This window comes from Acomys minous (genome assembly GCF_964271855.1).
Source record: "Acomys minous genome assembly, chromosome: 3".
Classification (NCBI taxonomy): domain Eukaryota; kingdom Metazoa; phylum Chordata; class Mammalia; order Rodentia; family Muridae; genus Acomys; species Acomys minous.
Window position 1 is genome coordinate 56,910,431 of NC_140485.1, and position 14,169 is coordinate 56,924,599.

At 48.2% G+C, this 14,169-nt stretch overlaps 1 protein-coding gene across 6 annotated transcripts in view; it reads right to left on the bottom strand.

Annotated features, from left to right (window-relative positions):
* Positions 1-14,169, bottom strand: part of RTEL1 (regulator of telomere elongation helicase 1) — a 72,634-nt gene that overhangs the window by 26,892 nt on the left and 31,573 nt on the right. For 4 of the 6 annotated variants that reach the window (XM_084774831.1, XM_084774832.1, XM_084774830.1 and 1 more), the window contains exons 1-7: positions 9,451-9,800; positions 8,339-8,567; positions 6,877-7,075; positions 6,434-6,527; positions 5,859-5,940; positions 5,602-5,662; positions 1,225-1,300 (exon numbers count right to left, since the gene is read on the bottom strand). In XM_084774831.1, coding sequence (XP_084630957.1) covers positions 1,225-1,300; positions 5,602-5,662; positions 5,859-5,940; positions 6,434-6,527; positions 6,877-7,075; positions 8,339-8,440 — 614 coding nt within the window. In that variant the 5' untranslated portion in view covers positions 8,441-8,567; positions 9,451-9,800. Of the gene's footprint in view, positions 1-1,224; positions 1,301-5,601; positions 5,663-5,858; positions 5,941-6,433; positions 6,528-6,876; positions 7,076-8,338; positions 8,568-9,450; positions 9,801-14,169 lie in introns of those variants that run through there. The other 2 variants (XM_084774828.1, XM_084774829.1) reach the window with 2 other exon arrangements.

Consider the following 14,169-nt stretch of genomic DNA (forward strand, 5'->3'; position numbering starts at 1 on the left):
AATCAGTTCAAGGTAGGAGATGGCTCAGTAAATAAAGTGCTTGCCATATAAGCATGAAAAACATGATCCAGAGCCCCAAAATGCATACAAAGCCAGATACTTTCATCTCAGAGAGATGGGAGGCAGACGCAGAAGGATTCTTGGAAGTTCTCAGGCCAACTAACCTGGGCTACTCAGTGATAAGCAAGAGATTCTATCATAAGGTAGAAAGCAGGACCCAAGCCCCACGTTTGTCCTCTGACTACCACACATGCATGGCACCTATACACCTACATATACACCATACATACATACAGAGATTAAAAGGGGGGGGGGAAATTCATGGTCATCTTAGCCACACAGTGAGCTCAAAGCCAGGCTGGGTTCTTTAAGACCCTATCAGCCAAAAACACACAAAACGACCTCCTTAAAAACAAAATCCAGCCAGGTGGTAGTGGCGCACACCTTTAACCATGAAACAGAGGCAGGTGGATCTCTGTCAATTCAAGGCCAGTCTGGTCTATAGAGCGAGGTCCAGAACAGCCAGGGCAGCCACACAGAGAAACCCTATCTCAAACAACAAACAAAAATCCAGTCCCGTTCCTGGGCACTGGTTATTAGAAACACAAAACATAGATATACAAGAAAGAAGGAAAGGAAGGAAGGAAGGAATCTCAATCTGTCTTTCTTTTCTGCATTACTGGGACTAAAACCCAGGGCCTCACATGAATCAGGCAAGAGCTACATACAGCCTTAGCTGCTGAAGTTTTTCTTATTGCCACTTGAATCTAGGCTTGGTAGTGCACACGGGAGTGTGGAGGCAAGAGGATCACAAGTTCGGGCTTATTTTCAGCTACATAGCAAATCTTGAAGTCAGCCTGGGCTAATTGAGACTCTGTCCTGAATAAAACAAACAAAACCAGACAAAAACTCATAGTGTTCCTATCAGAAGGAAGGGAGTTAAACTTCACATACACACAAGGAAAGCCATCCATGGTGTACTAGCCGAGCATCTGGACAGGAAGCACAAAGGACACTGCTCTGCACTGTTCACAATGCTCATGCTGGGTGGGCTGAGGGACAGGGGCTGCTTTCAGATGTTTCACCTTGTATTTCTCAGAACTGCTTAGAATTTTCACATTGTTAGTTTCATAAAAAGAAACACAAACACATTATGCTTCCCATATGATGAGAGTCCATCAGAGAAGGACAAAGCAGCCATGGCCTCACTGGGAGAGGTCTCACTTGTGTTTGCTTCCACTCTTGACGAGGTCCTCAATGTCCAGGATGGGGGTAGCCAACTCTTGCTCCAGGCTTTTCTCTGCAAGTAAGACACAGAGTAAGCACAGATGCTCACAGTCCATTTGAGTGTCTAAGGACTCCAAGAGATACACAAGAGACAAGCTCCTGTGAAGCAGGAAACATGGCACTTACCAGAAAGAATCCTTACTAAGTGAACCAGGTCCCCACGAGAGACCACAACCTGAAGTGACCTCAAGGAAGTCCTGTTCTGTACCTGGGAGGTAGGTACCAGGGTTAGGTCAGTACTTCCCAGGGTCCCGAGCAGCACGGACATCTCAAAGCAGGATAGGAGAGGCCAAAACACCCAGCCTCCTGAGGTGGAGAGGAGCGGAGCCGCCCACAGACTTAGCTCTTCATCATAGTTTATAAACATATGGCCACTTGCCCTAGCTTTCTACCAAGCAGTGGACAGGAGAGCTGACACCAAGGCCGAGCCTGCCCAGTTCAACTTGTACTCCATCCTTTCCTTACAACAGCAGATGAGGAACAGGCACGACCTGGCTGACTACAAGGCCCAAGGCAGAACAGCCCTTAAGGACTACCCTGCCATAGCACAATCGCCCACCCAATCCGAGCTACGGCAATGCCTGAGGAAGGTCCTGCCAACTCTGGCTCAGCTGCGTATGGAACGCAGCAAGCCACACACTAGTGACCTCTCCAAAAATGCCCCCAGGAAAAGGAGGGCTGGTAAAAAGGAAGATCACATCATATCCCTCACAACAGACCAGCCATTCAAGTCATACTGTGGCAGAGACTCAGTTTTCCATATCCTCTGTTCAGAGCTGAGGAAGGGACACCAGTCAAGGGTCAGCAAAGAGAAGTAAAGCAAGAAGGCACAGGTGGAGAGAGATGACCTGAGTTGTTCCATTTCTGGTCAAGTCCTGGGTGGAGAGGGCTGGCCGTCCACCTCCCAGGTCCTGTTGGGATGCCAGCCAGGCAGCATCCCAGGTCTCTACCACCCTCCTTTCCCATCAGCAACACAAGCCTTTTGTGCCAGCTAGTTTTACGTCAACTTGACACAAACCAGTCATTTGGAAGAGGAAACCTCAACTGAAAAACTACAACAAGGCTGTGATGCATTTTCTCCAGTGATGACTGACATGAGAGAGTCCAGCTCACTGTAGGTGGTGTCACCCCTAGGCTGGCGATCCCAGTGACTACAAGGACGCAGGCTGAGCAAGCCGCAGGAAGCAGGCCAGTAAGCAGCACCCTTCACAACCTCGGCTTCAGTTCCAGCTTCCAGGTTCCTGACTTGACTACAAACTGTAAGATGAAATAAACCCAAGATACCTTCCTCTTGAAGCCGCCCTGGGCTGTATCCCATTCCACAGAGAGGCAGGACTGGCCAGCTAAAGAGAGATAATCCCAGAGCCTACCTCAACAGAGAAGCAGCCTCACAGATCAGCAACCATCCAAAGGCCAAGTGTGGAGGGCGCTGATCTGTAGCTCATAAAACTAAGCCCAGAAGCCTAAGAAGGAGACACACAGAAGAGCTGTAAGCCACATAGAACGGCTCCTCTCTGTCACAAGGAACTTAGGGTCCTGAAGAAGGAGTTTATGGCAGGACTATTGCTGTGGCCCCAAAGCTCCCTCATCCTCCAGGACCTACGAAAGGAAAGGGCAATGCAGCTGAGGGCTGGGGCAGTACATCTGAGCTTCCAGGCATCAAAGTGCTGACCCACACAGTGTCCTCTGCCCAGACTGTGAAGAAGAGAGAATGAGTGAATCCCTAGTAGACAAAAAACTGGATTAATCCCCAGCACTGCACGAGAGGGGGGGTGGGAGGGGGGGAAGACATGCCTATAATACCAGTACTTAGGAGGTAGAAACAGGAAGACCAAAAGTTCAAGTTCATCCTTGGCTACAGAGCAAGTCTGAGGCTAGACTTAGCTATCTGAGATGCATTCAAAATAGAAAAAGAAAGGAACTGTTGAGTTAATTCAAAAGTTAAAGAGAATTTGTGCTACTGCAGAGAACCAGTTTGGATGCCAGCACCCACATCAGTCAGCTTACAACCACCTGCAACTCCAGCCCCAGAGGGTGCAATGACCACATCTGGCTGCTGTAAGACCCACACTCCTGTGTACACATGTACACACACACAGACACCCACACTCTCTTTTTAAAAAGGCCTGGATAGATGGCTCAGCAGTTGAGAGACCTGGTTGTTATTCCAGAGGTTCTGGGTTTGATTTCCAGCATCCACAGGGTGGCTCACAACTGTTAGTAACTCCAGTTCAGGGGATCTGACTCCCTCTTCTGGCCTCTGCAGACGCCAGGCATAAAAGTGATATATAGACATATATGAAAGCAAAACATCATATACATAAGAGGAAAGAAAGAAAATAAAAGAACGCCTTCCAGGCAACCAAGACCCATGGAAGGACTCACTCAGGCTAGTCAGGAGTCTCCCACCAGGAGACAGGAGCAGTGGCCACAGGCAAGAGGACTGTCCCTAACCAGGCCACTGCAGAAAAGCTTGGCGCTATCTGCTCATACCTCCCTGTTTTCCACAGACCCAATACATGAGCTTGAAGACTCCCAGTAGGCCCTCTCTCTAGGAAGCTAATGAGAACAGGGAATGACAGCTATGATCATGGAGTTTCCAAAGGGGTCACCAGCCCTAGACTCACAGTGTCCAGATCAGAGACCTGAGGGCTGGTTCAAGGCATACATCCACACCTCGGGCCTGGGCAAGCGCACACTGAGATGACTAAGAGCCTTTAGTGACACGAGACCAAAACACAAGGCAAGCAAGAAGGAATAGAGCTGAGGTGCTCACCAGAGCCATGTCATGTCATCTTTCCAAGAGGCTGACAGCAAAGATGCTGGGTGGTGGGAGACCCTCTCCCAGTCTTAGGCTTTGGCCTGACCAGCAGCAGATGCAACGGCCTCCCTTCTAGGGCCCTGGGCACTCACTAAGCATAAAAGAGAGCAGCCTGAACACTAGCATGGGAAACAAAAGGAATTCTAGCCCTACCGAGGCTGAAGCCCCGAGCCCTTCAGTCAGTTATGCACATGTATGACCCTCTGGTTACAGAAACAATGAAGGACACGTCACAAGAAGCTTGTCTTGTCATAACTCAGCAAAGGAAAAAGAGGGACTCAACAAACTCAGGGGAAGACAGATGTGTCCAACTCCCAGCAAGTCATGACACCACAGTGGTGTTGTCAGCTGAACAATTTACAAGAAAATCAGTGTCCAAGTCCTTAGGCTTGTCAAAGGCCACATCTATCAGGCAAAGATCAGGCTTCCAGAGGGAAAGCACGTACTCAGCATGGACCCTGTTTGAACAGGTCACCTGATGGTGAGAGCCATTCCTGACTGCATCAGTTCTTCTCCATATTAAACCAATGCAGGAAACCCCTCAGGCCCAAAAGATAGTACCCAGGTGTACAGCCTCACTCTGCCCCACAGAGGAAAGCAGATAGGTTTGGTGCTACTAAACTCTAGAAGGTTGCATAAGCCTCACCCAAACTCTGCACGACAGTTAGCAGGAACAGCTTTAAGAAGTTGGTGTTAGGGGCTGGTGTGGGAAGGATTGTAGGCATCATCCCAGGTGAAGGCACTTGGTAACACCACGGATACCTCACTGAGATTGACCTTGTGATAAACTGAGTGGAGCCGTCCTGGGTCTGGGTCTGGAATTCAGCCAGGCTATTGTTTCTAATCAAACACAGATGGGAGGAGGGATCCTGAGAGGAGACCGGCCATAGCTTGAGAGAGAGAGAGAGAGAGAGAGAGAGAGAGAGAGAGATGCAGCAGAGAGGAGAGGAGAAGGCTGCAGGAAAGGACCAGCATACAGGTCGGACCAGCGCACAGGCCAGAGACACCAAGGGATCCGTCCCGTGGAGCAGACACCAGAAGGTTTACTCTTGTTTCCCTTTAACCTTTTTCCCCTCTTGTATAGGACAGTTGGGTTGTATAATAAAGTCTAATTGTTAAGAAACAGAGCCAACAGGCTGGAGAGATGGCACAGAGTTTAAGAGCACCATCTGCTCTTCCAAATGTCCTGAATTCAATTCCCAGGAACCACACGGTTGGTGGCTTACAAACACCTGTAATCAGATCTGTGCCTTCTTGTGGTGGGCAGGCACACATATGGGCAGAATACTGTATAGATAATAATAATAAAAAAAAATCTTAAAAAAAAAAAAGAAGAAGAAGTTGGTGTTATCTGGGTGTGGTAGCACACACTTTTATTCTCAATACTCAGAAAGCAGAGGCAGGAGGACAGCCAGGTCTACAAAGTGAGCCCAGGCCAGCCAGGACTACACAGAGAAACCTTGTTTCAAAAAACCAAAAGAACTTGGTCTTACCTTCCACATTATTGTAGAAATGACAGGAGCGACTCGCCACCTTCTTGCGGCACAAGTGGATCTGTAAGAGGAAAGGCAGAGCGCTCACCTGGAGTGGGTAAGAAACGGTCCGCCCCAGCTCTCACCCCAGCTTCCCCATGATGATCTTTCCTGTGCTCTCTAAGCCCTGGCCCAGCCCAGCAGGCGGCACAGCGGCCACGTTGGCATCTGCACCATTCAACCAGCAGAACCACAGAGCCGGGTGCCCAGAGGCTCACCTGCATGTGGTTACTCTCCTGCTTCTTCACTTCAGGGTGAATACACAGCTGCTCCCGGGAGCCCAGCACACATACCTTGGGCCTGACAAAAAGAAATGGAAGAAGTCAAGAAGAAGCTGCCTTGGAACATGCAGATTACAGTGTGACCTAGCAGCATGAGCTATCTGGAGACAAATGGAGGCACACAGGAAATAAAGCGACTAGAATATGGTAGGGAAGGCAAGAAAAACTAGACAGAGCAACCTACTGTCCAAGTTCTTCCGCATGGGAGCCATAGCAAGATATCAAGACTCAGCTGGATTTTGGCTAAAAGTACAATCTTCTTCCACCATGAGCAAAGCTGCCTTGAGGAGCAGAGCTGACCCTGACCACAGGCATGACAGCTCTGCAAGAAGCCCAGGGCTTAAGGACCGCCCTAAGTGCCTAGTTCAAAGCTGCTTTCTCACAAGTAATGAATATGGAAACCAGCCAGTCTTCACCTCCCACATGCTACACACACACTCAGCTGGCCTGGTACAGATCCAAACAAGATCGTGATCCAGATAATCTCGACAAGTGTGAGCATGCTGACATACCGGTAGGAAGTGTTCCGAAGCTCACTGATGACCTGCGTTAGCTGTGAGTGAGTTCTGGAAGCGTAGATGATCTTTGGGATGTCTGCATAGCAATCTGCACATGTGTAAGGAAAGGGGGTAGCTATGAGCCATATCCTTGTGTGTGTGTTAATACATGCAGCTCTGAGCTAACTCAGCCGTGCAGACACCCACAAACCTGACCCTAGACATTAGGGGTTGCTGTGGTACCCTAATTCCAGGGAAAGAAGCTCTGACCCCAAATATATACCCAAAATGGTGAGAAATATAGATGATACAAAATGTTCCTTACTTAAATTCTGCTGCACAAATCGTGGAAGCCCAGGTGAACTGACCCCATTCCAGCCTCCATCCCTTCCCTACCATCCCCACAAGAGGCCAGAAGAGATGGGGGTGGGGGCGGGGGGTGGGGAGAGAAGAGTCACCTATTGGGTCTCCGCTGGTAGCAGTAGTATTGCTCCAGGAGGACAAGGCCCTGCTGGCAAAGAGTTCCCCTTGAACTCTCTCAGCAATCTTTTGGGCAGAAACAGCATCGCGGAGATGTTCCCGCCAGGCCAGTGTGGAGCAAAGGAGGCAGAGCGTCTTCCCGGTGCCCGTGGGGCTCTCCAGGATGCCATTCACTCTCTAGATGGGGTCAGCAGCACGGAAAGGGAGAGCAGGGGGTGCGGAGAGACAGGGGAAAGTGAGATGGCGCTCAGCTGCACGGCCCACACCAGAGCACACAAATCAGTTCATGGCATTTTCCACTTTTGCCTTAAAAGCCATAGGCTAAGCTGCCCTCATTAGCCAAGTACAGTGGCACATGCCTTTTACCTCAGAACTCCAGAGACAAGCAGATCTCGGTGAGTCTGAGGTCAGGCTGGCCAGTTCTAAAACAAACAGCCTGGGCTATGTAAAGAGACTGTCTTAGAAAACAAACAAACAAACAAACAAACAAGAGACTCATTGCCCTCATTAGCAAAAATAATTTCAGAGCATTACCCAAAATCTGACAAAATATTTCACCCTGATAGAAATAGTTAAATGACTAATTAGGTGTCAAGTCTCAAAATAGGAAACTGTTCTGCAATTCTGGATCCAGGCATTCACCCTATCTGAACAGAATCTGATGTCCTGTGTCCCAGATATCAGACGGAAGTATGAACAAGGCATTTGGGAAAAGGTGATGAGAATACAAGAGGCCCCTAAAGATAAAAGTAGAAAGCTACCCGCCCCCCACACCCCTAAGACTTTTTTTCAAGGCTCAAACAAACAAACAAAAAAAGTCAGTCACAAGGCCGGGCGTGGTGGCGCACGCCTTTAATCCCAGCACTCGGGAGGCAAAGGCAGGTGGATTGATGTGAGTTCGAGGCCAGCCTGGTCTACAGAGCGAGACCAGGACAGCCAAGGCTACAGAGACCCTGTCTCGAAAAACAGAAACAAACAAACAAACAAACAAACAAAAAAGTCAGTCATAGTGACACACACCTTTACTCCTAGCATGGAATGACAGATCTCTGTGAGCTGGAAGCTAGCCTAGCTTATCCAGGACAGCTGGGGTGAAGGAGCCTGTCGCCAAATAAACACACAGACAGACAGATTTCTGCTCCTCTGCATGGAAACATTCTCCAGACTTCAGCCACTCCGTACCCACTGGACTCAACACAAACAGCATCCACTCAGAAAGGGCATCAGTAACATTCTCGAAGGCACCGCTTTCTAGAATCATCTCTTTTGTTCACTTGTTATAGTCCCCCTTCACCTGACCGGAAACTCTAGTGATCACCGAACGCAGACAGAGCCTGTCTGGAATGGATGAGGGCAGAGGGATGGTAGGGGGTTGCTGAAGGTTCACACGCATTGTCTCCTCCCTAGAATAAATAAATGCCTTGGGCTTTGTAGCTTTACCTTCTGGAGACATTCTAGGACCTTCGTCATGTACTCCTGTTGGCACTGGTAGGGCTGGAAGGGAAAATCCACTGTCACACCACTCAGGACCACCTTGGGCATATCAGCCTACATTGAGGAGGACACACAGTGGGAGGCCAAGCTGCAGGCTGTTTGGGTCTGTCAGTGTTTCAGCCACTCCAGGTCAGTGCTGGCAGCACGTGGCACCAGACTTCTCTCTTCTCTTTCCCTGCAACACAGCGGAGAAGACAAGCCTTTGTAGCCACAGACCACTACAGCAATCACTTTAGAAGGTTCAGGAAACCTGTTATTTCCTAACAATAGGAGCCTGGAGCCAGTGCTGGTGGCTCACGCCTTTAATCCCAGAACTCAGGAGGCATCTCTGAGCCGGGTCTACTGAGTGAGTTTCAGGGCAGCCAAGGCTATGTAAAAACTATGTCTCAAAAAAAATAAAAAGGCAAGTCGGGCATGGTGGTGCACACCTGTAATCCCAGCAGCTTCGGAGGCAGAGGCAGCCAGATTACTGTGAGTTCGAGGCCAGCCTGGTCTACAAAGCGAATCGAGGACAGCCAAGGCTAACAAGGAGAAACCCTGTCTCAAAAAACAAAACAAAACTAAAAATAAAAAGGAACTTAAATATGTAAACAAACAAACAAAACAATCTAGTTATCAAAACAACAGACGACAGGTGCCTGAACAAACATAATCTATGTGCTCTACCCACAACGCTTTATAAAAATTTGTGACTAAGATCCTTGGAGCGTCCCTCATGGCATGGATCCAAACACTGAAGCATGGAGTGCTTTCCAGCCTCTGATGCTCTTAAAGTCGGGGCCACGAACCAAACGGTCTGGGTGGGCACCCAAGTGCAAATAAAGTAGCGAAACAGGCCAGGCGTGGTGCTCACTCCTCTGATCCCAGCACTCAGGAGGCACAGGCATGTGAATCTATGAGTTCGAAGACAACCTGGTCTACAAAGTCCAGGACTGACAAGGCTACACAGAGAAACCCTGTCTCGAAAAGCAACAAAACAAAAAGTAGCAAAACAGGATCGTGACATGTAAATCTGTGCAACCCTCGGCAAGTCACTCAACTTCTCCAAACTTCCGTACCCGCTCTAAGATGCGCCTGACAGGCGAGAGTCTATCCTCCTCCTCGGAGCTAGCCTGGGGAAGCGCCTCCAGCTAGACGCTACCGGGAGCAAGAGCCTCCGGCCCCAGAGTGCACCGCGGCGGCTTCAGACTTGGAGACAGCGTGGTCTACGACCTCCATCCACGGACCGTTCAGATAAAGCAGCCAGTGGCAGGGCTAGCTCACTTGTCTCGGTGGGGGTGCCTTTCAAAATCCGGATCGAACAACTATGAGGACGCCAGTCCCGCGTGTTCCGCAGTCCGCTGATTGGAACTTCCCGGGCTGATCTGCAGAGCTACGCCTAATCGCTACACTTCCGCCTCGTCCCTTCCGGTGCGCTACTCTGCCATCCGGGCGGAAACCGTTCCCCAATCTCGGGGTCTACAGGTTCTCCCCGCCTCTGCCACTTTCGCGTGCAGGTTTCACACAGTGGACCTGGCCCCATCTCTGTGTTCTAGCCAGAGCACTTGTAATCGCCTAGAGGTTCGCTAGTCTCCCCACACCACCATCCACTTTTTTATTATTTTTTTCCGAGACAGGGTTTCTCTGTGTAGCCTTGACTATTCTGGAACTCACTCTGATCCTTCTGCCTCTGCCTCCCAAGTGCTGGGATTCAAGGCGGGCGCCACCACTGCCTGGTCTCCCACCGTTGCATCGTGAGCTCCATCTTCTCTCGTCTACTAGCTCATTTGACCAGCCCACCACCATTGCCCGGACAACTGCACAGATCCTAACTTTCTTGTGGTTCCTGACTTCGCCGCACAAAAGGCATTTTTCACTTTTATATCCACAAATGGCTGCATCTTGCCTAGATCCCTGAGTAAGAGTTCTCACTGCCTCATCTCTCGCTTAGCCTGGGTCCAGCTTATTTTCCAATCAGTGTCCTCCAAGAGTCAAGTGATGTCCTCTAAAGCTGTAGCACCTGGCACTAGCTGACAGTCAATAAGGAGCTCCAGGGAAGAGAGAGCTGCACAGTCCTTCAGGGCAGTCCTGACGTCAGAGATATTTGTTTCAGACCATCCCAATATGTGCCAAAAAGCCAGCAGACAAAGGCGATGTTTCAGTGGCTGTCCAGTACTAGTAGATACTTGTTTCTGAGTGTCTCTTTAACACCCGTGCATGTGAGATCACACTTACAGAACACTCGGACACATCTATAGACTTGTTTCAGTCTTCCAGACCCCCATCTCTTGTTGGGATGCTTAAATTGAGGGAGGCCCCACACAAGGATGGGCAACAAGTCCAGGTGAAACATCCTAGGCTACTAGTCGAGCTGAGACCTAAGCTGATTCATGTGCTGCCCAGAATTCATAGCGAGACAAGCCTAGGTCCACAGCACATAGAGTTGCTTTGAAGCAGCATGCACAGCTTCCAGTGAGACCATCGTTGGGGGGGAATGATTATATTCTAAAGAGATCCTTCTGATCTTCCCCTTTGACTATCAGACCGTTTAAGCAATGGTCTCCAAGAAATTAGAATTTCCCAGGAAAGGAAGGAAAAGAGTGAAGTGGTACCAGGCAGAGAAGGGGCTTTTCTCGGGGAAGGAGATTTTTATGCAGTTAGGACAACTTGACGTACCACCCTGCCAGAGAGAGTGAGGGTAGAGACGATGGCCAGGACCCAAGGCTGTTTAGTCATTCGTGTACTTCTTGTCCTCTTGCTCAGGATGCAAAAGAATCTCAACCAAGTCAACCAACTTGGATCAGTGTGCTCTGGCACACTCCCAGGGATTCTCGGTGGACGAAATACTCTCCCAGCCACAGCACAGATGTGAATCAACCACATATAAATTTGTGGCGACTATAAAGAAGGGACTAACAGTAAGGGGTCTCCTTTGACTAGAGACCAGAAAAGGCTTCCATGACAACTGTTCCGGGAATAGTATGGGGGGAAGTGATGTTGCTGGCTCTGGGACTGGGACATGACAAACCTTCCAGAGAGTAAGAAGCTCAAACAGGATAATAAGAACAGAGTAAAGAGAAGTTAATCTAAGCTGGGCCTGGTGGCGCACGCCTTTAATCCCAGCACTCTAGCAGAGGCAGACGGATCTCTGTGAGTTCGAGGCCAGCCTGGTCTACAAAGAGAAACCCTGTCTCAAAAAACGAGAGAGAGAGAGAGAGAGAGAGAGAGAGAGAGAGAGAGAGAGAGAGAGAGATCTAAGGACTCTGTTCGGGTGTATGAATGCTTACTTTGAGGTCTAGGAGGTTGGAAATGACTGTAACTGAATGATCTGACTACATCTGTCACAGGAGCCTCCTCACTGCCAGCAGCTGCCAAGTACCAGGACTCTGCTCCACCTTTCCTATCCTCTTCTATCTGATGTATGCCGAACCCCAACACACAACAGGCATTTTACAGGTGCTTGCTGAATGACTGAATATCATTCTGACATGTGGGGGTCCTCCTAGAAGGTCCAGAGTTAACTCAGATCAGTAAAGAATCCTGCTCTGTAAACTTAGCCCATGAACAGCATCCCCAAAGCAGCTGCTCATAAACTTTCTTTAGTGACTTTGGTGAGAACTCAAGGTCTGCTCCCAGACATGGCATCATACTGAGGCAGATGTTTTTGTTTTTGTTTTGTTTTGAGTTTTTTGTTTGTTTGTTTTCTTTTTCAAGACAGGGTCTCTTTGTGTAGGCTTGGCTGTCCTGGATTCTCTTTGTAGACCAGGCTAGCCTTGAACTCACAGCAATCTGCCTGCCTCTGCCTCCTGAGTGCTGGGATTAAAGGCGCGCATCACCACACCTGGCTAACTTTTTTTTTTTTTAAGATTTATTTATTTATTACATATAGTGTTCTGCCAGCATGTACAACTGCAGGCCAGAAGAGGGCATTAGATCACATTATAGATGGTTGTGAGCCACCATATGGTTGCTGGGAATTGAACTCAGGACCTCTGGAAGAGTAGACAGTGCTCTTAACCTCTGAGCCATCTCTCCAGTCCAAAGTTCAACTTTTTTCATTACAGATTACATCATGGTTTTTCTCATCTTTTATAATCAATAGAACATTTAACCTGGGCATGGTGGTGCATGCCTCTAATCCCAGCACTTGGGAGGCAGAGGCAGGCAGATCGCTGTGAGTTCAAGGACAGCCTGGTCTACAAAGTGAGTCCAGGACAGCCAAGGCTAACACAGAGAGACCTTGTCTCAAAACACAAAACAACAACAACAACATTTAAAAATCAACAAAATGGGCTGGAGAGATAGCTCAGGGGTTAAGGGCACTGAATGCTCCTTTAGAGGTCCTGAGCTCAATTCCCAGCAACCACATGGTGACTCACAACTATCTATAGTGTGATCTGATGTCTTCTTCTGGCCTGCAGGTGTACATGCAGGCAGAGCACTGTATACATAATAATCAATAAATCTTTTTTAAAAAATCAACAAACAAGAGAACAGTCTAACAAGGAAATACAAAAACTTCTGTAAAACCTACAATAAAGCATACAGCAAAAATCAATCAATATCCAAGCAATGGTCAGCATAATCTGATTATTATTTCTTAAGCAATACTTGGGAAAGTTTAATCATAAATTTCCCTGGGTTAAAGCCATTGTGTTTACAAGATTGTCATAACAACATAGCTTGAGTTAAATGTTCTCTAATAAAGAAAAATCTTGACTTATTCCCAGTCCCAAACCAACAGGTGTGCTATCCAAGCCTAGGCTAACTGCCAAGGGGTCCTCTATTGTAAAGCATAATGTTCCAAGCACACCTTCTATTGCTTTAAAAGCAGATTCTAAAGAAACTTTTCTACATCTAACAGTATCTAGCCAGGTACTGTTATGAAGGTCCTAACTTTCTTCCAAGCAGTTTCTGCCTGACTACACACAGTCATAGCCAAGAACTTTCTCATTGTCTCAAGCCTTTGGCCAGATGCCTTCTTTCAACATTGCCTGTGGGAAAAGGTTTTCACTATGTGAATTATATTAGGGCTCTCAGTCAAAATGAGAAATAGAAAGACAGTTTTAGAAGAAAAATCAGATTTCAAAGTAACTTTAAGGCAAAATTACACCTGGACCATATGTAATATTTAAGGGCAGTGGTGATTAGCCAGAGATCTTTGGAGCTTTGTCAAGAAAAGCCTTGAAGCCAGGTGGTGGCACACACCTGTAATCCCAGCACTTGGGAGGCAGAGGCAGGTGGATCTCTGTGAGTTTGAGGCCAACCTGGTCTACAAAGTGAGCCCAGGACAGCCAAGGGTACACAGAGAAACCCTGTCTCAGAAAAAAAAGAAAAAGAAAGCCTCAGCAACTGTTCTGGATGTCTAGAGATCATGTTGGACAGTTGCAGGTCTCTGGAACTTTGCTAAGCAAAGCCTTTAAGGCTTGTCCCCATGTCTGTAACAAGGAACAGATTTGTGTGCTTCTTCCTTCTTCCAACTCCTTCCTAGAGCAGAATTCCAATGAGCAGTGTAAACACAGAACTGTGCTTCCTCGTATGAATGAGCTTAGCATTCTACATAACTAAATACCAAAAATAAGCAGCTCAAGACGATCCCTAGTACACTCTCCTCTACATCTTTGGGCTTCATCTTACACCAAAATGTAGATGCTCAGAGAGGTCGGTAAGTTTCCCTCCAATAGAGAATGTCAGAGCTGGTGCTGGAACCTGCCTCTATCTCACACCAAAGCCCTGTTTGAGGCTTCATGTATTGGACCCTGACTCTGGAGACTCTGAAGGTAAACCTGCACCCAGAA